The following is a 25304-nucleotide window of genomic DNA, read 5'->3' as shown; positions in this document are numbered from 1 at the left end:
TTTAACCTTTGTGTCGTCCTCCCGGGTCAAATTGACCCCGTCTGTTTTGACTGTTCTTCCTTCCCTCTTTCCTTCCTCCCTCTTTTCCTTCCTTATTTCCCCTCCTTCCCTCCTTTTCTTCCTTCCTTCCTTCCCTTCCTCCCTCCTTTCCTTCCTTCCTTCCTTCCTTCCTTCCTTCCTTCCTTCCTTCCTTCCATCTTTACTTCCTTCCTTCTTTACTTCCATCCTTCCTCCCTTCCTTCTTTCCTTTCCTCCCTTCCTTCCTCCCTCCCTCCTTTTCTTCCTTCCTCCCTTCCTTCTTTCCTTTCCTCCCTTCCCTCCTTCCTCCCTCCCTTTCTTCTTTCCTACCTTCCCTCCCTCCCTCCCTCCCTCCCTCCCTCCTTCCTTCCTTCCTTCCTTCCATCATTCCTTCCTTCCTTCCATCTTTCCTTCCTTCCTTGACTCGAGGACAACAGGAGGGTTAATATACAAATAAAGTATATGAAAACTATATAATTTTATTAAAGTAAAATGTGATGTATTTTTCTGTTCAAATTAAATGAAGCATGTTTTAAGTTGATACAGTAGCAATACTTTGGCTACCCGATGATGTCACACTTCCAGCTACTCAATATTCAACTCCACACATATTTTTTTTTTTCCCATTTTAAACTTTTAATTGAGGAGCAAAGAGGGCAAAGTATACCTACATTTTGATAAAGATCCAGTATGTTTTAAAACTAAGAAGAAAAACAACAATGTAATTTGTTAAAGTATCACACCAATCAGAGTACAATTTCCATTGTTACTCATCTGGAAACAAACGCAATTATAAAGGTGTGATATATAAACTGAGGCTTTTGATAGAGGCTAAATTGTGTCTTGTTGTAGTCCTGCTTTAAATGTAAAGTCAAAGTGTTCCCTGCCACCAATAGCTGTTAACGTTTAATGACTTCAATCACCACAGTTGACTTGTTTTAGAGACATCAGTCTGTGGCTGTATCTCAAACTCAAACTGTTTTCCCCTGCCCCTAAAACGTGTCTTGATTGCATAAGAGAAGATCTGATACGATCGAAACAGAATTGATGTTTTCTAAAAGCAACTTCTTCCCTCATTAGGTCAGGAACTGAAAAAGGGATTTAAAAAAAAATATAATTTCTCAAGAATGTTATTTTTCAGTGAGCCTGTCCCTTTTTTTTTTTTACAAGCACAACCCCATCCATCTTAAAGTGTTAAGATGTGTTCTCTTGCTTTTTACCCTCTTGCCAGTGTTCCCTGATGCCATGCTTGTCCTTTGTGACTGTGTAAATCCAGCACTTATAACACACAGTGATATGCTGTAATGCTCATAACATTGCATCAAATGGTGTTGAGTAATTATGTTAATTATGCAATGACTCTCTACAAAAAGTTGCACCCTGTGTTAAAGCTACCCTTACCTTTGTTATATATATTTTTTTGTTTAGGTTAAAATGCTATTAATAAGGTAATGGCACTCTAAAATGTAAGAGAGATCCACCAGGCATAGAAACTAATCATTATTCCTTTCTCATAATATTCTGTAAAAACTCTGACCAATCATATCATTCGGTCCGAAAAGGTGCGGGGGTGGGACATAGGAGCGAGGAGGGGTTGTTACTGTTTTTTCAAAGTGTTGTGTGAAATGCAAGAAAGGTAAGAGTAGCTTTAAGTACAGCCTCTATTTTGTTTGTATGGACTATTTCCCTTTCAGCATTCTAAATTGGACCGGGTTTATTTCCTGCTATTTTGTGTATCAAAAGCTGACAGGAAATAAATTCGAACCCAAGCTGTTACCTAGCAACACAATTCAGGAATAAGATAATCCTCAATGTCACTGTAACACCCTGTCACTATACAGTGCACATGCCCCATAATTAACATTTTTATCTCCGCCAGGCGTGAGCCTGGAGGGGATCATGTGTTTGCTCGTGTGTGTATCTGTCCGCAGCTAATCTTGCATATTAGACCCATCCGCCTAATATTTTTTGTGCATATTTATGACTGTATGCTCAAGGACCTCTTGTGGTTGTGTGATTCACCATTTTTGAAAAACCTATTTTATAACATCACTGACTGCTTTGTTTTATACCTCCATTGACTCCTGACTTGTCACTCCTCTTAACCAGCCGGTACGGTCCGCAAGGGATCAACAACTGCTTCTTCGGGATGTGTTGTAAATTCAAATAAATATTGATGAGATTCCTTATGAGCCTATCGTAAAGCTGCACAACATGTTACAACATGGCTTTTTCTAGGAATCAGTAAGGCTAAAAACACAGCTTACCTAGTCTGTTGCAGGCCACATTTAGGCCTTTGTTGTGCCTAAAAAACTGACATCCACAGAAAGGTTTGTTCTCATCTTGAACAGGAGCATCTGCAGATTCAATACCTGACATTGTCATGATCCACTAATGTTAGGCACAATATGAGATGAATCAATCCTGTTTTTGTTATGTTTGCCACCATCTTGACTGGACACACCTGACAGAGATCTGTAATCTATTAAGTGCACTCCTCTTGTTTTTAATCATTTAATTTAATCATTAATACCCTATACACATGTTTATCCTTTGAGTTGACACCACTGGAAACAATATTGAAAAATTCTGGTACAAGACATATTATGTTGTGTCAGCTGACAACTACCATACCATACCCTTCCTATCTTTAACGATGTGCCAGTCTTTGAAAAACCAATTACTCACCCTGTATGTTTATGTGTACAATTATTGAAAAGGTTCCTTCACCCAAAGCCCCCCCATGTTTTTCTACACTGTCTGTGTGCACCCAGGCTTTTACACTTAAATCAATTATACCACTTATTTGTAATGCTCCCTGCATGTTGTCTGTTGTGTTTTTATCTGGTTCATGTTGTTATACTGTATCTCCATGGAGACCATTTACAAGAGTAAAGCCCGAGTCAAACTGTATCACCATTTGTTTAAATGTTATGTGATTCCAACAGAAATGTACAGAAAGTCATTACTGTCAATGGGAAGCTATATGCTTTGTTTTTGGTAGATTTACCCCCCACCACAAATACTGTAGTAACTGATTTTTTTGGCCACTTTGAGGCAGCAGAAACAAGCAGTGAACACAACCCTGACAATCATCTCGTTTTAAGCTGATATGCTTATTTACACATTTGTCAGTTACTGTGCAACATTTTCATTCATTTAGAGTTGTGTTTCTATCCGTGTGATGAATGAAAGCGAATATTCACCCTCTTTTAACTCAGTTTTAGGTCTCTATCAGCTATATCTGGCTATCTGATCCATGCGCACCAGCTAGTTGCTAATAGTGTCATTTTTCTTTCCAGATTTTCAGATAAAAAGCTCTAAAAACCCACTGTACACCAAATGACAAATGACACTATGAGAGCAGTGAGAGTGAACCATAACAGTAAAGTTGTGGGCTGGAAAGCTAAATGATGAGATGTCCGATATCTATGCTAAACATTTTCAAAACTTGAGTATTAACTTACGTAGAAATGCTCCCTGCAAGTTATAAGCCACTTCAGCAGCCTGCTCTGAATGCTTCTTTCGTGACATTTGTTTTAATACCACACTAGTTTGTGGTGGATTTCAAAGACCTGACCAATCAGTACAGAGTGGTCTCCTCTAGAAGGGAGGGTTAAAAACGACAGGAGCTGAAACGGCCTGTTTCAGACAGAGGCTGAACTGAGAGGCTACATAAAGGGCCAGTATGAGTTAAATAAGGAGTTTTTTTTTTACCTTTAAATCATGCAAAGATATTACAGTTGAGTCTGGAAATGTGTATTATATGTCCACCCTAAAAGTTTAACTCTCCAAGAGATCAGCTTTCTGCTTCATCAGGACTGTGGGAATTAGGTAAGGTTAGGGGTTAGATCAGGCGGGGATTCCCGGTCCTCTGAAATGATGCCAACGCGGAAGTAACTTAAAACTACATTCTATCAAAAGGCCACCAGGGGGCGACCGTTTTGTTGTCAAAAGGACTTCCGTCTCTATACAAGTCAATGAAGAATTCACCAACTTCGCACCTTATTTCTAACCTCAGTAAACGTTTTCAAAATGTGTTTATGGTCTCAATCGCTAGTTTAAAGCCTTCTTCAATGCAGTATGATGTTCATTTGTGACATTTTGGCCTCCCTGATTTTATATTTGACGATAAAGCAGGGTATGCATTAGGGCGTGGCTACGTGGTGATTGACAGGTTGATTGGTTCACAGGTTCAGGAGGGCGCCTCATGCTCCTCCTGATGCCCATATAAGTAGAATCTGTGTTTTTATTTTACCCAGCATGCACCTGAAATTTTCAAGATGGTGCTGCTCAGATCCGATACTATTCGCTTCCAAGCAGCAGTCCACAAACCAATGGGTGACGTCACTGATGTTACGTTCATTTTATATACAGTCTATGGGTTAGATTCAAATTGCCTCAGTGTATTTTATGTATGCAGAACGATAAGTACAGTAACATCAACTTTTCTACTGTGTCCCAATTTGAAATGAAGATCAGATGAGTACTTATATAGTTTAGGTATGGTGTTTATTTTAACACTGCCATTTAAATTTCTTCTGAACTGATGCTCTAGTCTTACAGAAGTTTACTGGTAGCTCCCCGTGGACTGTGGGACTGCACAAACATTCGTGGATCCACATAAGAATTGTACATTATTTTGTTCACCCAAGTAACAAAAGAAAAGACAGAGTGAGTTTGCTTCACTGACTCAGGCACACTAATGATGAAACTGGATGTTGGCTGTGACAAAAATAGTGGGTTGTGGTTCATTTAGCTCAAGTTGGAGCTCCAGGTGGTGGTATTGGATTTATTTCCTGCAGGGGATTAAGAGAAGTAGGAGTACCACCTCCTTGTATAGTACAACTGTTGTGTTGTAAGACGTGAAGTTCTTGTAATTTCAGAAATATAAAAACAAGATTCGATGCCTCTCGATGCTCTGAAAAAAAGGATATGATTTGATACATAGAGAGGGGCTTGACATAAGTGCCCTCCATGGATCGATATCTCAAGAGATCCATACTGTGTTTCCTAAGGCATGGAGTTGCTGTTGCTGGTTGTTTGACCTTTCAGATGCTTCCAGTGTGGCTGACCTGCATTGATCTGACCTGGACGAGAGTTTCAAACACCTGGCCTGTGAGAGATTGAGCTGTGGGTGTCCAGTGCTCCTACCAGTGCACTGTGCATATCGCTGTTTCCTATAAGTGTTCGTGTGCATGCATATGTGCCTGTGGTGTAGGGGGCTGTCTTTGTCCAACACTGACAGTTACCTCCGGGCATGTAGCAGAGGACGGCTAGGAAAGTGCTGAAGGACATCACACATACACCGTGCAATCACACCTCCTGGCCACCGCTCCTTACTGAGTCAACAAGCACATGATTCAACAGACCGTCACTGTGAAAGGTGTGAATCCTAACAAGGTATGTTTAGTTTGTATTAAATTGTTAAACCCTGGTGATTGTGGCATTAAATCTAGTGGGGGAGATTTCACTTGTCACATTTGTTTGCATTAGTTATTTATCACATCACTTGCCCCAAGACAAAGTTTACAATGTTATGGAAACAAGGATTTATTTGAGGCTACATTAAATTGCTTGGAAACATGAATATTTGTACACTGAATAAATATCTGCCTCCCTCATTAACCTTTGTGTTTGCATCTCAATTAACAATTCTATTCTCGGATTTCAATGTATTTACAAGTGGCTGTCTCGAGGCTATTTATCTGTCATCTGGCTAATCTCTCATCTTGCAATAATTATGTTTATTTTGGAACACATACACTGAGATAAGAAGTGAGATATTTATTTTATATCAACTTTGATTTAACTTGAGTATTTTCCAGAATCATGTGAGAATCATTGTGACTAAAAAAACCTATATTATGTCTGCTTGTATGGTTTTGTTCACAGATATTTCAGTTTTCATTTGGCTGAGTTATGAGGTTAGTCAGCTTATCAGTCATTTACAGGCTCCAAAGTAAATGTGTAACTTGTCTTTTTGGTCTGGGAGCCTGCGGCTAATGGTGCTAGTCTCAGGGAGTGGGGTTATCATCTATTATATGAGTTTGGACTCTTTTGTGGTTCCTCTATCAACTCATGATGGACTGTGAAGAAGTAGAGGAACGAATGGATAGCTTTGGGTTCCAACTGCTCTATTCAGTTGTAAGAAAACATCTCAAGCAACATTTAGGCGCATACAGTATAATCATATCTAAAATGATCCACTATTATAAATGAAAGCTGATTTTCAGATTAGATTATCAGATCAGTCACAAACATTTGAATGAAGGTAGCTTTGCAAATGCTTTCAGCTCTTCTGATGTCAGCATTTAAACTGGGAGTATTTTTAGTTGATGAAATAAAACGTCCACTTGCTATAAACTCCATCACTCAACACTCTTCTGACTGACCGACTGTAAAATACGTTTATTTTATGTTTGCTTACTGCCAATGCTGTCTACTCTCATCATTAAAGGGTAGTACAGTCTATACCACATATACAGATAAATAATCTACCTTGCATGTTATTTTATTGGAATAGTAATTACTGATCCATTACTGTGTAATTACCATGTTGACGTAGCTGGTGGAGGTGATGCTATTATCTAAGGTCATTATTTTCAATATACAGACTTAATCTGGAATGCAAATCGCACTGTAGCTGTAACTGTCACATAAAAGTCAAATATTTCCCTTAAGTATCTCATGATGGAACGTAAAATACATGTACTTTATTTCCCTTGAGTACTGCACTTGAGTAAATGCCTTTGTTACATTCCACCATGATCCATTATCATATGTTATAGTTAGATGTTCCTTGGAAAGTAAGAGTCGTATCAATTGTCACAACTCAGTGACAAATAAAGCAAATGTATAAAGCTTTTATGAGCTACTGTCGTCAAATACAAAGACGCTATCCTCCTCCTGACTGAAAGCGACAGGGAAAATGGAAAATATCTCATAATGTGATAAAAGCACTAAAAAAGAATTACAGTGAAATAAAATACATACAAGTTGTTGCAGAAAATGAGGGAAGAAACTTAACTTTGGAACTGCTTTTTAACGGCTAATGAAATAAATCCGTCCTGGCATAAAAGCTTTGCTGCACTCACGTCTGTCTGTGAGGAGTGAAGTGACATTGCATAAAACTATGATGCAACACCACATTACTTTTCATTGTTTCCTTTCAATGGCAGAAGAACCTCTTGATCAAACTAGTGATTTTTCAACCATACTGTTTAACCCTTGTGTCGTCCTCCCGGGTCAAATTGACCCCGTCTGTTTTGACTGTTCCTTCCTTCCCTTCCTTCCTTCCTTCCTCCCTCCTTCCTTCCTTCTGCCTCCCTTCCTTCCTTCCTTCCTTCCTCCCTCCTTCCTTCCTTCTGCCTCCCTTCCATCTTTCCATCCTTCCTTCTATCTTTCTTTCCATCTTTCCTTCCTCCCTTCCTTCCTTCCATCTTTCCATCCTTCCTTCCATCTTTCTTTCCTTCCTTCCTTCCTTTCTTCCTTCCTTCCATCCTTCCATCTTTCCCTCCTTCCTTCTTCCTTCTTCCTCCCTCCCTTCCTTATTTCTTCCTCCATTCCATCATTCCTTCCTTCCTTCCTTCCTTCCATCTTTCCTTCCTTCCTTCCATCCTTCCTTCCTTCCATCCCTCCATCTTTCCTTCCATCCTTCCATCTTTCCTTCCATCCTTCCTTCCTTCCTTCCTTCCTTCCTTCCTTCCTTCCTTCCTTCCTTCCATCCTTCCATCTTTCCTTCCATCTTTCCTTCCTTCCTTCCATCCTTCTTTCCTTGACTCGAGGACAACAGGAGGGTTAACTGATAAAGCAAACACACAGAACTCCAGCTTAATGAAAACAATACTTTTATTTTGATTATGTATACCTTTTTATTTACACAATTAACGAATGCTTAATAAAGTCATCTACTGTTGTCTGTATAAATGGATCTTTACCATTAACATAGCTAGAGAGGAGAATGGGATGTTGTGCAAATACAAAATACACAGATATACAGTTACAGTAAAAATGCTATAAGGATAGCCAACATTCATGCACGAGAGCCGTTATGAGAGCTGTACTGCACTGAATAAGGCATACAAACTGTTGCTGAATATACCAAAAAAGCTTTTATCTCAAAGTACTAAATTAAAGGCACCCAGATTTGCTGTTTGCTTAACCTTTGTGTCGTCCTCCCGGGTCAAATTGACCCCGTCTGTTTGACTGTTCCTTCTTTCCTCCCTTCCTTCCTTCCGTCTGTCCTTCCTCCCTCCCTCCTTCTCTTTTTCTTTCCTTCCTCCCTCCCTCCTTATTTCCTCCCCCATACCTTCCTCCCTTCCTTCTTTCCTCTGTCCTTCTTTACTCAATTTCTCTTTTACTTTCTCCCTCCCTCCTTCCCTCCTTCCCTCCTTCCTTCCCTCCCTCCCTCCTTCCTTATTTCCTCCCTCCCTCCTACCTTCCTTGCTTCCTTCTTTCCTCTGTCCTTCTTTCCTCCCTTCCTTCCTCCCTCCTTTCCTCCCTTCTTTCCTTCCCTCCTTCCTTCCTTCCTTCCTCTTTTCCTTCATTCTTCCTCCCTTCCTTCCTTTCCTTCCTCCCTCCTTTCTTTCCTTCTTCCTCCCTCCCTCCCTCCCTCCCTTCCTTCCTTCTTCCTCCCTTCTTTCCTTCCATCCTTCCTTCCTCCCTTCCATCCTTCCTTCTTCCTCCCTCCCTCCCTCCTACTTTCCTTGCTTCCTCCTTTCCTCTGTCCTTATTTCCTCCCTTCTTTCTTTCCTCCCTCCCTCCCATCCTTCCTTCCTTCCTTGATTCAAGGACAACAGGAGGGTTAAACGCTTTGACTTAGTACACTAAGATATCCCATGACCTGGATGACTGAGAATCTTCATAGACAGGAGAAAAAAAAGCCAAGTACAGTACAGTAACTATACAGGTGCATTATGGTTCACAACATTTCTCATTGTCTTGTACAAGGTCAAGTGCAAAAAACTTTTGAAAGAAAAAAAAAAAAAAGATAAATTGAAATCTAAATGGAGGCAGTGAAAGGCAGGAATAAATTAGCAGATGGTGATGAATAAATGGCAAAGAAAGAATGGAAACAAAATGAACAATTAGTGAACACAGTAAAAATATGAATACATTACAGGGAATGAATAAATGTAATCCTGAATGATAAAAACCATTATAAATATGAAGACTTAATTTCTGAAAAGCTTTCATTTTAGAGAGAAAAGGGGAAGCTGCAGAAATGACTGAAAGTTCAGAGTTAAACGAGTGAAAGTGCCATTATTTAGTCGAAAATGTGTTACCTGCATTACGCTTCAAAATGCACCGAATCTGTTTTATTCTTTGCTGTCGTTTATTTTAAAGAGAAGGTGTCACTTTTACAAATTGTGAATATTTCAATTAAGAAACTCTGCAGATGAAAACAGAAAAATAGTGAGATGTCAGTAAATGAAATAGTATAAAATGGACAAATCGGGGGAAAATAAATAAATAAATAAATAAATAAATAAATAAATAAATAAATAAATAAATACAATTTATAAGAACATTCAGGCGCAATAATCCTTTTTTTTTTTTTTTTTTTTTTACCATCTTTTCATATTTTTTTCATGTGTATGTTCCTCCCATTTAAGAGTCATCGTCAGTTTTAATGATGTGGAAAAGAGTAACATTAAACAGGACCTGGTGGCCGTTGTTCCAGCCGTAGAGGGTGCGGTCCCTGGCGTTGTAGTCCAACATAGACATGTGGAAGTACTGGTTATGAAAGGGAATGTCTGTGTACTCGTAACTGGAGGTTTTAGTGGAGTAAGCGTAGTAAACCTTGGCGCCGGTCAGATGGGAGTTAGTGATGTAGAGCGTCCCACAGATCATAAAAGACTCACCGGCGTTCCTCTTTGAGTATTCTGTGTTCCACGTGCTGAGGATCTGGAGCGTGTCCGGATTCAGCTGGCTGATGACGATGTTCCCAGCATTCTGGTTGGTTGCGTACACAGCCCACAGGCCCAGCTCGTCCGCCATCAGGTCAATGTCGGAGAAGCCTCCCCAGGTGTAAGGGTATACGTTATGGAAGCCCGCTGACTCCAGGGCTCTCTGGGTGACCACGCGGCCCGTCTCGAAGCTGTACCTCACCACGATGTTGCTCTGCATCTTGTTGTAGTACAGAGAGCCGTTGAACACCACGTGGTTGGTGCCGGCCCATTTGAAAGGCAGGTTGTAGGTTCTTGACTCGACTCCTGCCACAAAATCGTCAATGGATTTATACTCTTTTACTATCTTGTTGTTGGTGTAGCTGTCCATATACCAAACCTGGAGGCAAATTAATACAAACAGACACAGTTTTTGTGATGTCCACTTACAAAAAAAAAGCCAGCTGCAAATTTGCAAGAAACACAGCATCTGATTATGGTTGAAAGTACAAACATGATCTGCCTAATCACATGTAGAACAAAAAAAGGTGATGATTAGTTGTCACTGCAAAAAGGTTTGAAATAGATTGATCACTAAAAATAGGATCACAGACCACAGGAGTTCTGTAAAAGGGGAGAGATTTCTCTTACAGATAAGAGAAATCAGGGAGTGAGAGAAGGTGACATTGGCGGCTTTAGCGAGCAGAAATATATTTCCTGGATTTATAATCTCAATAGAAAGGGACAAGAGGGAAGGAATTATGATTTTTAGCATTGGAGAGTTATTATCGTCATATATTACTGTAGTCATCCCTTATACGAAGACGGACACTGCTAAAACAGCATATATGCATACAAGATATTTTCAAAATATTTACTGGTGAGAAAACGTATGCAGGGGACAAAAGTTATAGTAGAAGTCAGGCATAAGTTTTCTAACTAGTTTTATTTTACTTCAAGAGAAACGTATTTATTTATTGCATGTGGCACCGCTTGAGCACTTGGCCTCTGCATTTATTTTGTAATTCAAAAAATTGGCTTATAAAATGTTTACGAGGAAGGAGATGCATCAACACGTTTATTAGGCCTCAATGATACATGTAATAGAGTTTAGACAGCTGGACACTGTAAACAGAACGGTTACCTTCAAGAAAACTCCACAGGGTAACAAACTCATTTCTATGACTGTTTGTAAGGTAGCTTTTATTTTTTTAAAGTAAGACTTTGTGAACATTAGTTTGTTTTATTTGTTGTTGTTGTTTTAAAAATGCAGCATTCTTCAATGGCTGGACATTTATGTGTCTAGATCTTGCTGGATCACTGATAAAGATTCAGCTTTTACCCATTTTGTATAAACTCAGTGTTGATTAATTTCCCCTATTGAGATAAAAAAAAAAAAATCAACCATCCATCTTAATTCACACCATATTGTCCAGTAGGCAACATCCAGTTTTATGTTAACAGTTAGTTAAGTATACGTTAAAGTTTTCGTAAGTATGACGCTGCAATTCAACAGCATCTCTCCCTTCTGATGAACAGGAGGGAAGCAGTTCTATATGTAAATTATTCAACCACTCCGTATTGCTTCAAAGGCTTGCAACATACACCAGAGCACATTAACTCAGCTCACCCTGTTGTTTTTGGGAGACGCCTGTGGGTCAGTCATCCAGGCTCCAAATCTGGTTCCCGAAGTCTTCACTGTCAGCGGCCCAGTGATCTTCATTAGCTTGCCGCATGCTGCGAACACATCACACGCTCTGGTCACATACTGCACACAGATTGCTCCCGTTCCAAAATGGTACAACGAGAGCCAGTGTTATGATGTTGATACTGGGAGACATCTCAAAAGAACTGGACTGTTTACTTCTGATAGTGGCTCATTTTTCAATAACAAGAGAGGGGGCTACAAAGTTCTGGCTGTTCTGGATGTTTTTGTGGTCATCAGCATCTGGCCACTACCGCATGCTTTTCTCTGCTGCCACAGAAAATGGGAGGACAACCACAAAATATGCAAGACTAAAAACTAGAAAACTCCCTTGTCATGTGTCAGACCTGGGTGAACATTTATCACACATGGTTTAATTTTTGAAATACTTGAGGTGCACTTAATTTATCTTCACCAGACACTTTAATTGTGCCAAGTGACAATAAGCTATCACTTGCACACAAGCCTGCAAGTTCCCTATTAAGTATTTAGCTGCTATTTTACCAAATCAGTCAAAGCTCACGCACAGTGAATGCCTATGTGAAGTAATCATCTTGAGCTCAGTCAGACTTTGAGCCACAAGCCATTAGCATTCATATGTTAGCTATTTACATTGACACTTTGACAGCCCCCATCACTGTTGACAACCTGGCAGTTGGCAAATTGGAGCTAGTTATACAAACCTTTATCAGAGGCAAAGCTGCTCTGAAGGCAGAAGTGATCTTATTAGCTGAGTTAAACCTCCAATGGGTGGAATTAGGGCACCACACATTCATTGACAAACTGCAAAGGGCAAGGAAGGAATTCAAATATAAAGAGTAAAGATGACATAATGGTATCTATCACATCTTTGTATAAGTCTGGATTGTACATTTTGTGTAGAAATGTGTTCTTCGGCTCTGCAAACAGTAGTTTTCTCAAGCCACTGACATTACTTCTGCCTCCAGTAGTAGCTCTGTTCTATATCTCTAAATGCCATTCTGCTGGTGGCTGCACCTCTGATCCATCTGATGTTGGGTAATCTACGGTCACCGTGCCTGCATGCCCTTTTCTGCAAAGGACTTACTGAGCTTGCTCATACAGTTTCGGAGCCGATTTTCCAGGTTTAGAACCCTCCGTTGCAGCTCCTCATAGTCATAGGCTCCCATCTCCTCCTGGATACCCATTAACACACCAGACAGGTTCCTGATCTCCTCTTTGAACTGGGAGATGAGCTTGGCATCTGTCTTGTACTGCTCCAGAACAGGGATCAGCGGCTGCAGGGACTCCATCTTTCCCTTTAGCTCCTGGAATACAACAGAGAATACTCCACTGCAGTAAGAACTGACTTAACAAATATCCCAGTCTGACAAAACAATTCAGTTTGTTGTCAATGCAGCAGTTTAAGGATGTTTTATGGTACAAGGAACCATCTTTAACTAAGACAGAATATGTGTTTTAAGAAGACTGAAACAAATGATCTCCTCCCTTTAGCACTTGTGAGATGCAATTGAGGTTATATATCTAGTTATAGGACCAATACCAAATGCACAATGATGCAATACCTACATCTTCATCTGGTAGTGGGTCATTACTTGATGAATATTAACAAAAGTCTCCCTCCATTATTTTGCATAACTTGCAGATTCTTCTTTTTTTCCTTCTAACTTTTGACTGTTTATCACAAAACAAACATTGTCAATCTGCAGGATAGGCTGTCTGCTACAGTACAATTTTTGTTTGAGGTTTATTGCAGGAAAGGGCAAACAGAACTGAAAGAAAGTAGGACCCAAACACATTTCCCTTATGGATGCTAATAATGTAATGTCAATGCCGAAGGTATCTTGTCTAAGCATTATTCGGTATCAGGTCCCAACCAAATTTACTGTATTCCACATTAATATCATCATCTCTTTAATAGCGTGGTTCAGAATCTGGTATTTATCTATATTATAAGAAGGCCAAAGAAACAGGGTTTGTGACAGGAATGGACAGTGGGAGTTAAAACATAACAAATAAGTGCATTTAACTAAAAACTACAACTTAAAACTGAACCACAGAGCTTGAGAAAGGCATTTAAATTGTAAAGCTAGTAAACAATGCAACTATTCTCCTTTGTCGCTGATGTTAAATTTACAGTGTTACAGTACATTAATATATACTGAGTGTTGACAATTCATGCGATCTGCTGCTTTAACCTTGTGAAGTTTTTAAGACATCTTGTCCATATCTGGGCAGTTGTAGACCTGTATTGATCTTATTAGGACTGAAAGTTGATCTATTCAGATGCTTCTCAGGTATCTTTAGAGGAGACATCTTCACAGGCTTCCCTGTGATGTTTCTCACAGACTTCAAACATCAAACAAAATATACCTGAAAGTTTTTGTTGACCAGCGTCTTCCTGTCCGATTCAATCTGTCGGAACTTTGACCGCAGTCCTTTGATCTGGCTCTCCATTCTCATGATATACTGAAAGTCCCTCTGCGTCCGCAGGTTCAGCACCTCGATTGACTGTGACATGTTCTGCACCTTTTGAAAAGAATGAAGCAGCGCAGCATTGATTTTTCCTTCCACCGCAAGATTAAAATGTCCTCCATGTTCCGTCGCTCAGTAGCTTGCCATGCTTTAACTTCTCAAGGAACAAATCAACATTTTGACCTCAGATGTGATTGTCTTTTAACCATTGATGTGTGAAGTGAATGGAGCTTTAAATGGATTTTACATGGTCATGGGACTGTGACAAGGCAGATTTATTCCTTTCTTTTTCTCGAGCTCTGTTTTCTCTCAGTTTTTAAAGCTTTTCATTTTACGAGTTCTCGTTCCAAACAAATTGCCACATTTTTTAAAAATGTGACAGATAAACTATTGAACTTGGGGCTGTTTACATATTTCCCAGCTCAAACAGGATTCATAGTAGATATGAGTCTCTCTCTGTGGTTTAACAAAAGCTCACTAGGTTTATGGGGCATCTGAACAAGAAGAAATGCGGTCCTTTCTCTTCTCTCTCTCTTTGGCTCTAACTGTAACCAACATTATTGGAGCGCAGCACTAGCAAAGTGGCACGGCGCTCACGCATTGTGTTCTGCATACTTTTATGGCTGTGGATGAGGGATCCTAAAATGGCCTTACTGAAGCCCTGAGGCAGCTTAGTACATTAGTGTCAAAGGCACTAGTGAATGACAGAGAACAGCCTTTGGCATATAACATTAAAATGTAGACTAAAGCAATATTTCCTTACATGGCATGTTAATTGAGGAAAGTGACTCGAGTGCTGCGCTGTCTGTTTGCTGTTTGTAGATAATGCATTAAATGATTGTCATGTGGAGAAAACAAAACTATTCCATTTGGAATTAAATGTAATGTTTCTTACTCAATTCATAATTTTGGATGGTTTATTCAAAGCTTATTGACTATGGAGATCCATTCAAAATGCATGCTTTTATGTGAAAAATCCATGGTGGTAGCTGTAAAAAAAAAAAAAAAAAAAAAGGTTTTTAAGAATCGTCCACTTTCTGAAAGAGGTAACACTTCTAACCAAATGCTTAAAGCCTGATAATACTTGAAACCTTAGCAATAGCCTTGAATGGTTTGGTGCCAAAAACAGGGGCACTCCGGTTCTGTTAAGGTGAGGTGGGGAGTGCTCTCATCTTCACAAGCAGCCATTCAGCTGTTGTCATCCATGTAATGTATGCAGAAGTGGAAAATAGGGTTATGGACCTGGCTGGTGCAATCTCTCTGAGGATTAGGGCAACAAAGAAGCATGAATAATGATAGAAATCGATGTGATATGTCTTTATGAATTTCAGGTGTGCACATGGAAAATGTCAGTTGCTTATAGTGAATGTGTGTATGCCAGAGACTGAGTGTGTGTGTGTGTGTGTGTGTGTGTGTGTGTGTTTTTTCAAATGTGTGTGGCTGTTTATGCAAACCTTCTCCAGGAGCTGGCGGAGCTGTCTGCCTTTGGCATCTCTGGAGCACAGATTCTGTTCAGGTGCCACCACTGTGCAGATACAACGCCCATCTGCATCCTGAGCTGAGCTGTATACCTGCCACCCCTCCTTTGGCCGGATGGTCTGCATGCAGAGACACAGACACAGTAGTAAATATACAGCACATGCACACGCACACACACACACACACACACAGACATATGAAAAACAAATTAAATACTGATACTATCATGAAACTGCGGCAAACAGCTGTTGTGTTTTCTTATTTTTTCCTTGTGGGTCATCCATTCTTCTGCCTTATGCTCACAAAGCTTTGACACCAACCAATTTCACTGACTTATAAAAAACTCTTTGCTGGCTTTGGAGGAACAAAGCGCTTCTGCTGTAAGATATTCTTCCACTCACAGTATACAGCCTCCAGTGAATTTCCTCTTCAACAATAAATAGTGTAACCCAACAGCTGAAATTCCTTTTTTTCTTTTCACTTGGTCCTTCAATGCCTTAAGTGAAAGTCCTGCTGGGAGATGCAGATAAACCTGATTTGTAGGAGCTTTATCCTGTTCTTTATTACATTCAATATGCTGCACAGCATTAGAGTATAAAGCTTAAAGAACATAAAGTTTTGCATCATGAGCCAATGCAGCATATTTTAATGCAACACCATCAACTAATGTAAGAGTGCACACTGTAGAAAGTTTTCCTTCAAATATTGATCCAAGTGTCCTGAAGTGCTGGTAAAGTTGATGTCTATCAGACACACAAACAGCATCAGTATTTGAGCAAAACTGCTGTTTACTGTCAGCATGGGATATTAACACAAGCCTCGAGCCAAATACTGGCAACCTTTGACTGCGGTTGCTACATTTCTCTGCACTATCTGCCACTTTGGCACACAACCAGCTATTCTCTGGATTTTGTTTCACATTCTAAAACTCAATCTGGCTGGAGAATAACATATACAACATGTATCCACTAGCCTTTGCAGCTTGTGGATATAAAAGAGAAGTGCCCTATTTATAGTGCAGGCATCCTTTCCTTCTCCCATTCATCCTTGCCTGTCAGCAGGAACAGTTTAAAAAAGCGTTTGGAATCAGCCATGAAAGATCATGTCCCCTCTGAGCAGGCTAGGACATCACGTCGAGGAGAAAGCACAGACTTTGACTCATCATTTTCACCGACAGAGAGGCTTTTCTGCAGTCAACACCACAAATATCTAATATTGGATTCTCAATTTATACTTTCATTCCCATAAAAAGTCATCTCTTTTAAGAACAAAATAGCTGCTCAAACCATTCATTGATACTTTGCAATGCAACGATTTAATTTGACCACTATCTTGGTTTTCAACACTTGCATCATGATTATTTTGCCACATCTTATTTTCACCTTGATATGTTCTCGTCTTGAAGTCAAGAAATTAAATAAAAAATCCCTTCTATACTACAATCTCCTGAGCTTTCATTCTTTTCCCAGCACAACTCTCTCATGTTGCCATTATCAGATGTTAAGAAAATTGTTTCAGGTATTATCAAAGCACTGCAGCCCCCAATCTCTATCCACTTTAATATTGGTTGCTTTTTAAAGTGTGATCTAGGAATTATGTACAATAATACATATTAATGCCGCAATAATAAATTGGTCCTGATGTGATTATTTAATAAATGCCGTAAAAAATAGAATAATCTCAACTTTACAATATATATATTTAACATTCTACAGTATATATAACCTATGACCTATAATGGCCAATTGCTTTTAATGAAGAATAGAACCAGACAAAAAAAGCAGCAGTCGGAAAAGTGCTTTTGGATTGAAATATCAGGAGGTCATGTGTGGTACACAGTAGCAGTCCAATAAATCAGTAGACTGTGTGTAAAGCTTTTTACACCATGCATGGAGCTACAGCCTGCCTCTCTCTTCCTTGGCATCAAAGCTAAATGAGGGAAAAAACACCCTCAACTCTTCTTTTGGTTATATTGCTTTGAAAGGCTCCTAATTCACTAATCTGTTAAAACGGTCTTTCTCCTCTGTCTCTTGAGTGACGCACATCCTTTCCCCCTCTTCTCACTTTCAATTTCCTCATATTAAAATGAATCTGTAACTCAGCCAAGCCAGATGCACTCTCCAACTAGGCTTTTGTGAGGAACTCTGCACAAAGAGTTTTTCTCTCATTAAATAATTCAGACAGCTGGTTGCTCATTTGTTTTCGGGGCTTTCACTTTGACTTCCTGGCTAGTCTGGAAGTAGTTTCAAGCATTGCCTTAGCCTGTAAACATGTCCTGGTTTTATGGACAAACGAGCAACATTAATTCAGCACATCACTTTCAATCACAGCAAGGTGATAGTGTGTGAGGACACTGCTTTGCAATCAAGACACTGGCACGGGGATTTGTACTCTGCATGGGTGGGATGAACCTAATCGACCATTGTTCTTGTCCAAATGGCTTGGTGATCTGCAAGCTGCTCCCCCTAATGTGTGATAATGTTCCCCAAATGCATCCCCATTTCCGAAGCTTATATTGCCAGGAAATGCTCCTTTAAAACATCACATTTTTAAAAACATAGGATGTGGTAGCATGAAAAAGAAAACACACAGTGTATCGGAAATGACTGGATGAATTCAATTAAAGTCAGTTTCCCAGAGTCAGAGAGAGAGGGAGAGAGAGAGAGAGAGAGAGAGAGAGAGAGAGAGAGAGAGAGAGAGAGAGAGAGAGAGAGAGAGAGAGAGAGAGAGAGAGAGGATTTGCCAATATCAAGATGTTTAGTGCAGCTTCTTTTGTCTGGGAGGGGATATGGATATAATTCACAGCAGCAATGTTTTTTCTTTTCTTTTCTTTTTTTTTTTTTTTTTTTTTTAACAATGATTGAACTCTCCCTTAAAAGTGAGTTATATGCCTGGCAATACTCCAGGATCGATATCAGTGGTATGTGGTTGATGTAGGTAATAAACATGAGTGCTGTGAGTGTGCCTTTTCCCCCCACCAACCACTTTAAATTCAGTATTCCAGGTGATCTTTTCCAAACATTTTGGCATATCCGTCTTAATCATTTCCAGTATTGGAGTGTGTACAAGGCTACAGTGACAATAGCAAAGAATCAGCCAAACATGCAGTAAATGGCTGGACGCTGAAATGACTCGTTTCAGTGTTGTTGGGCTTTCACCAACCACTGAGAAAATACTCCACCCTAATTTAAAAAAAAAAAACATCCACGATCACCTAAACTTTCCAACAGTGACATTACATGAAAAATGAGCTCGTGTTGAAGTTTATTCTGCGGTGGTGGGATCTTTTTTTTTTTTTTTTTTTAGAGGAATGTGAAGGTAATGAACTCACCACTGAAGGGCAGTATCCGAACAGAAGCAGAAACAGCAGCGGGTTCAGCACCACGGACAGCGTCCACATTTTGCCGGCTGCTACCTCCTCCTCGATGGGAACAGAACAAAAAAAAATCACGCAAGTTTCTGCCTATGGGCTCTCGCCGCTGCGTCCACTACGCGCTGGTAAGAACCGTGGCTTTCCGGGGAGGAGGGCACATCCATCCACTCGTCCCTGTTACGCATGCCATGTGGGCAGCGGGGAGAAACCTCGTCACTGGAAGGAGGAAAAAGTTTGTGGGCATGCATGCAGCAGCGGAGGGGCGAAAATCCTCGCTGCGTTTATGTTATAGGGACCTTTTTCTTCACGGATATGACATCATCCAGCTGCCTCTCTTGACTTTTAATGAGTCCAGCTTGTTGTGTGTGTGTGAGGAGGATCCACTGGCAGCTGTGCGGTGACAAAAGTTGCAGCTGGCAGTATTCACCAGAAAATAAGAGGCGTGAGATCAGAGCTGCTGCTGCTGCTCCTGCTGCGTTTTTGTCCCCGAGTGCACGCGCACAGGGAGAGAAAAAGAGTACGAGAGGATACTGTAATAGCAGCGCTCGCAAAAATACTTTCAGTTTACTATAAGGACTACTTCAATGTTTAAGTGTACATTGTGAGCTTTACATGGTTCAGTTAAACTACAAGGACAAACAAACAAAACGTCCATCTATAAGTCACACTGTATGGAAGTCTATTTACGTCAGGAAAAATAAACAAATGTTAAAAAAAAGTTTGAAATGTTGAAAATAAAAATACTCAGGGCAAGTCAAATTACTAGATAGTATATCAATTTTTGGACTTATTTAGTCAAAATATAAGAAAAGTCAATATTTTGAGTCACTAAATCAAAATGGATTGAAGTGCTACTGCCACTAGTGGACAGGTGTTACACATTGGCAGGAGTCGGACTAATCAGAGCTCATGACTCTGCTCTGTGGGGCAGATTTTATTTTATTTTTAAACAGCATATTGCTTACATATCTTACCATTAGAGAGAGCCTTTTTACATCAATATATTAATCTTATATTTGTTATCTTATATAATTATAATAGTGCATGGTTATATTGTATTTTAATAACTGTACAGCACTTTGGTCAACTGAGGTTGTTTTTAAATGTGCTTTACAAATAAATCTTGACTTGACTTGACATATATAATTAAACACAGGGATCTATAATTATTCACATGGCACGCTTCAAGCTTGACACACTTCAGATTGACTCATAACTTTGTCAGTTTTGACAGGATCTCCGCCTTAACATTAGTAGACTCACAGATCAGTGTCTAAATGCTACGCTCATTGTGACTGAGGACAATATCACAGCTTCTGTTGTTAAAACTGGGTGGAAACAATTAGAGAGATTTTTTAAAAAAGAAATCATTGCAGAACCAATCCATAGTGTTTGGGGCAGCCCTGCAGTTTACTACAGAGGAGAATGGGGGGAACGTATCATTTTGGGTTAATCCTTGACAAAAGGTAAGGGGTGTAGGTTTGTTCTCACTGCCATTCAAGCAACTACATTTAGAAAACCCCAGACGTCAGTAGAACTAAGATTGTCTGGTATCGCTAGATCACGTTAGTATTTCCAATTTGTCATTTTTAAAGGTTTACTTTTTCTTTTTTGAGCATTTAAGTAGATTATCAACCTTAGATTTTTTTGGGTTTTTTTTGCATTTTAGTTACAGTTACAATTGTATTAATTTTCTTTCACTAACCCCAAAGCTAAATAACCAAAGGCCTTGTTGAGGACAGTTTTCATTGGTACATTCTTTCTACTGAAGAAATATGTCCTATTAGGTGTGTGAAATATATCAGAGTTTACACTGTTTCTGGATAAAGAAGTTACTGTGAGCACCACAAATTTAAATCAATAGATCTCCAAGCCTGTAAAATAAAAACCAAACCATCTGCATGGTTAGAAACTTTACAATATGAGGTTAATGAAAAAAACACATTGGATTTTTTTTTGTACTTTGAGTGAACTGACCCTTTAAATAGGGGAAACAAGACCCCATTACCAAGTAGAGGAATCTGAAATCTGTCATATTACTGCAACAAATGACGCAAAGCTTTCTGTGGCATAGTGCAGCTATAATGTCCCTCTCTGGCCAAAGCTATTAGTCATACTCTCATATGACAATATTTTCAGTGCTTAAAATAATTGAGACGTGGTATTAAATAATGTGTGGAATGCGCGTTATGCATACAAATAGAGTTCACACTTTGTGCAGGAGCAAGACACATGGCTGTTTATTCAGCTTTTATGCTCAAGCTGCTTTACTTCAGCTGAGATTAATAAAACACCACTGGCAAATTTTTGTTTGAACATAAACCTTCAGATATTTTGTTTTGAAGTAAGACTGGAAATATATCATTGAAAAAAGAAAAAAGTGCCTGAGGCTGTTTAAGTTTGTCATTTATCCCATTTCTCAGCACCAGTTTCTGCAGCATTTGACGAAATGACGAATACTACACACACACACATGTAGGGGTGGTGGGGTCTAAATGAAATATCAGTAAAATACAAGTTTATATCATGATAATGAGATGAAACCGGTCTATAAAAACACTATCACTGTATAAAATGGTTTAGAAATTGTGCTATCAATTTTAAAAAACAGGTGTGACACTTTAGTTGATATCTCATTCTCTAAATCTTGATGGATGTAGATTTTAACATTTTTCTCATTTTTGATATTTGCCTGAAAATTCCCCCCACCCAAAGAGCTCTTGACTTGGACCTGATCCATCACTTCTGTACTTGGATTGCCATTCAGACTTTCCCCTAGAGTTCCCTTCACAGGCTGCAGCAAGAGCGTATCCTTGACTGCAGGAGTCACCTTCATCCCAGTGGGAAGGCCTTCCACTTTGCTGTCAGTCAACGTTTTCACCTTTTTTTGCGAGGAAAATGGAACCGGTACTTTTCTCATTGTCTTTGTTTAGATAGTGTGAAAGCAACAAAAGAGACAATGTAAAGCTCTCTCAGGTTAGATAAGGGTGAGGCGGTCAACATTTTAGCTTTCTCTGGCCACTCTATGCAATGCTAATGTAAGCACAGCTGGTATGAACTGCGGACTTGAGGTGTCTCCTGGGTCCTCTTCAGATCAGCAGTCAGCAGCAGGTTGGGATGAGGTGATGTGTTGGGAAATGAAGCACCGTAGCGTCGGAGTGTTTCCCAGGGGAAATGTTTGAACAGGGAATACTTGAACTCAAGGAGTGTCTTTGACAGGAGGAGACAGAAGTTTCTTGGTGCACTTGAACAAAGGTTTTTTTTTTATAAGCCTTGACCTGCCTTCCTGATGAGATTCTCTTGAGCAATAGTGGCTGCTTGCTTTGCTTTGTGGCTCAATTCAGTTCAAATTGGTTATGACATATATGATGAGTCCAGGGTATCCTTTGCAGTTCAAATACACTTTGCTACAATGTATTTACTGAAGTGGTGAAAAGAAATCAATAAACTACTGAAAAATGGTACTGCTGTAAACATAGCAAAATATCAACAGAGAGAACAAACAATTATGTTGCAACAAAAGAGACACAAGTCAATAGTGTTCCTCTCCAAATAGCTGAAAATGACATAGTTTTGGCCATTTTAAACAAATCATTTCATCTTCCTTTATCCAGGAGTGTTTCTTTTTTTCTCTTTTGCTCCAGTTACAAACCGTCACACCCGGGATCTTTAAAGTACAATGAAAAAGTTTTCTCTTAGTCTCCGAGCAGTTCTGCTGAAGCAGTTGGAAATATAAGTGCCTTTGTTGAGAGCAGCTCACAGACAGTTAGCTGCCCAGAATTTGCTCCCATGTGTCTCATATATGTCAAAGCAGCAGTTCTTGAAGTAGGGTCGGGGGACCACCAGGGGTTTCCTGTCACAATGACAAAATGTATGACTATTTTGGTCATGGGTTTCATACACTTTCTGTAATAAAACATCTAGCAGCAAAAATATTATCAGATGACGGGGCCTGGCTCAAAATCTTATCAAACAGGGTCTGTGGTCTTATTTGTGTCAGTTTAGGCGTCTTTGATGTGAAAGAGATTTGGCGCTTTTCCACTACACAGTTCCAGCACGACTCAGCTCTTTTTGCGTTTCCACTAGGGATAGTACCTGGTACCTGGTACTTTTTTAGTACCTGCTCTGGTGAGGTTCCAAGCGGCGAGCCGAGCTGATCCTTAATGTGACGTCGACACACTGCTGGCCGCTGATTGGTCAGAAGAGTTGTCGCTGGAAGAGTCATGAGCCGTCCCACATAAGAATAAAACCCAGCATTTTTAAATACCGGCAAAAGCGTTACAACCATAGTTACAACCACACGGCTCAATTTTCTTGCTTTGTGTGAGACAGAAAGCCTCATACAGCAGCAAGTACACCACTGCCTCCATGTCCTCCATTGTTTATGTGTTTTGTGTCGCGTATAAAACGAAGTCACGGCAGCTTGCAGTGCTATGACGACCCGCCCACGTTGAGTAGGTACTTTTTTGTAATGGAAAAGGTTCCTGGAGCCGTACCGAGTCGAGGCGAGCCGAGGCGAGACGAGGCGAGTCGTGCTGAAACTGTGTAGTGGAAAAGCGCCAATTGAGAACCACTGTGTTAAATTACCACTATAAGAGCTCAATTTAAGACTATCCTGGCAATGGACGCTGACAATGGTGGCACCAAGGAGATAAATTATGCTAACATTACTGCAAGATGACCTGGAACGTGTTTCACAAAAACAATTTAAGATCATTGTTCACACACGGACCTCAAATGTTGGCAGATAATAAAACACATTTTCAAGTCCTGAAGTTGCAGCTTGCATGTTGTAACTTTGATAAAAGGGGTTCCTGAATTATATTTTATTCTTTTGTTTCTCTTTTGTGATATTTTTATTTTTTCATTTTAGCCCAGTGCCACCTGCTGACTGTGCAGAACCAAACCAAAAATCAAACAGCAAATTTATGTTAACTTTGATGCTTAATGTATAACAGCTTTATTGCAGTTTTCCCCAACTCTGATCATTTTAATGGCCACAAATCCTCTAAATAAATCATTGCAGGTGGCCACAAAAAAAATATGACAAAAAAAACCTAACTAGCCATATTGAGTTTCAAAACATGCCATCTTACTGTATTTACTGTATCTCAACTGACTCACTGCACCATATTTATTAGATTTAAATTACATTTACCTAGAAACTAAATCAGTGTATGTAAGTGTATATAAAATGCTTCTGGTGAAACTGGAAGACACTTAATCATGTATATCAAGATTGTACAGGACGATGTGGTGATTTTACTATATATTAAACATATATATATATATGCATGTATAGTAAAATCACCATGTTCATTAATGAGAAATGTTTCAGTCTGTCTTCTCTGCATGTCGGTATGTATGTGTGTGCATGTGTGTGCATGTGCGTGTGCATGTGTGAGCTTCTTTGGGCATTTCTTCTGATTTAAAACCACCCAAGAAAGGAGAACCACACAGTAAATTGTCCATTGCCTTACAGTTGACTGTCTGTCTGTCTGTCTAAGTTAGTCCTCAGACAGAGTGGAAACTTTCCAGGGTGCTTTCTTGTCCTCTGCCTTAAGTCACGCTGTTATAGGGTGCAGCCCCTCATGACCCTGGAAAGGATTAAATTGGTAGAGAGAATTTAAAAGGATAGTGAAGAGAGACTTTGACACTTCCACAGTGTAGACAAAAGGAAAAAAAAACTTCTCTCCTCATTTTCCTTTCTTTGGAAACTGCCTCTCATCAGATGTGACTGTAGCCTACAGCAGCCCTGGAGAGGCATGTTAACCCAACTGGTTGTCCCAACAGATCGGCTGTGACTAGCTGGGTTTAAGCAACTTTATGAGGCTGTAGTGAGCAAGCAACCTCCTTTACTCTATTTATCTATCTATCTATCTATCTATCTATCTATCTATCTATCTATCTATCTATCTATCTATCTATCTATCTATCTATCTATCTATCTATCTATCTATCTATCTATCTATCTATCTATCTATCTATCTATCTATCTATCTATCTATCTATCTATCTGTCTGTCTATATATCTATCTATCTATCTATCTATCTATCTATCTATCTATCTATCTATCTATCTATCTACCTACCTACCTATCTATCTATCTATCTATCTGTCTATCTGTCTATCTATCTATCTATCTATCTATCTATCTATCTATCTATCTATCTATCTATCTATCTATCTATCTATCTATCTATCAACTATCAACTAGTCATGAGTAGTGTGCATATGTGGGTGACGCAACACGGGTACATGATGTCAATTACGATCTCTCTCTCTCTCTCTCTTATATATATAGTTTGTATAACTTTGTTATATTTGCTTTATGCAACGTTTTTTTTTCTATCTATCTATCTATCTATCTATCTATCTATCTAT

General features: G+C 39.5%; 1 protein-coding gene across 1 annotated transcript; it reads right to left on the bottom strand.

Annotated features, from left to right (window-relative positions):
* Window positions 1-9630: 9630 nt before the first annotated feature.
* On the bottom strand, window positions 9631-18946 carry LOC133990544 (noelin-3-like). The gene is made up of 6 exons (XM_062428887.1): window positions 18878-18946; window positions 15522-15665; window positions 13966-14121; window positions 12680-12899; window positions 11539-11645; window positions 9631-10308 (listed from the first exon to the last, which is right to left on the bottom strand). The coding sequence occupies exons 1-6, from the start codon at window positions 18944-18946 to the stop codon at window positions 9631-9633; spliced, it is 1374 nt and encodes a 457-aa protein (XP_062284871.1).
* Window positions 18947-25304: the final 6358 nt, after the last annotated feature.

The sequence above is a fragment of the Scomber scombrus genome, chromosome 11, assembly GCF_963691925.1.
Source record: "Scomber scombrus chromosome 11, fScoSco1.1, whole genome shotgun sequence".
In the NCBI taxonomy this organism is placed as follows: Eukaryota; Metazoa; Chordata; class Actinopteri; order Scombriformes; family Scombridae; genus Scomber; species Scomber scombrus.
The sequence above is the reverse complement of the archived record's forward strand: the minus strand, read 5'-3'. Positions and strand labels throughout refer to the sequence as shown.

Bases quoted from the DNA above. Each gene is read 5' to 3' on its own strand.
- LOC133990544 (XM_062428887.1), bottom strand. From the start codon at position 18,946: ATGTGGACGCTGTCCGTGGTGCTGAACCCGCTGCTGTTTCTGCTTCTG. The intron at 11,646-12,679 runs GTAAGTCCTTTG...ATGTGTTCGCAG, and splicing joins AAACTGTATGAGCAAGCTCA to CATGCGGCAAGCTAATGAAG. The intron at 10,309-11,538 runs GTGAGCTGAGTT...ATTTGCCTCCAG, and splicing joins CGTCTCCCAAAAACAACAGG to GTTTGGTATATGGACAGCTA.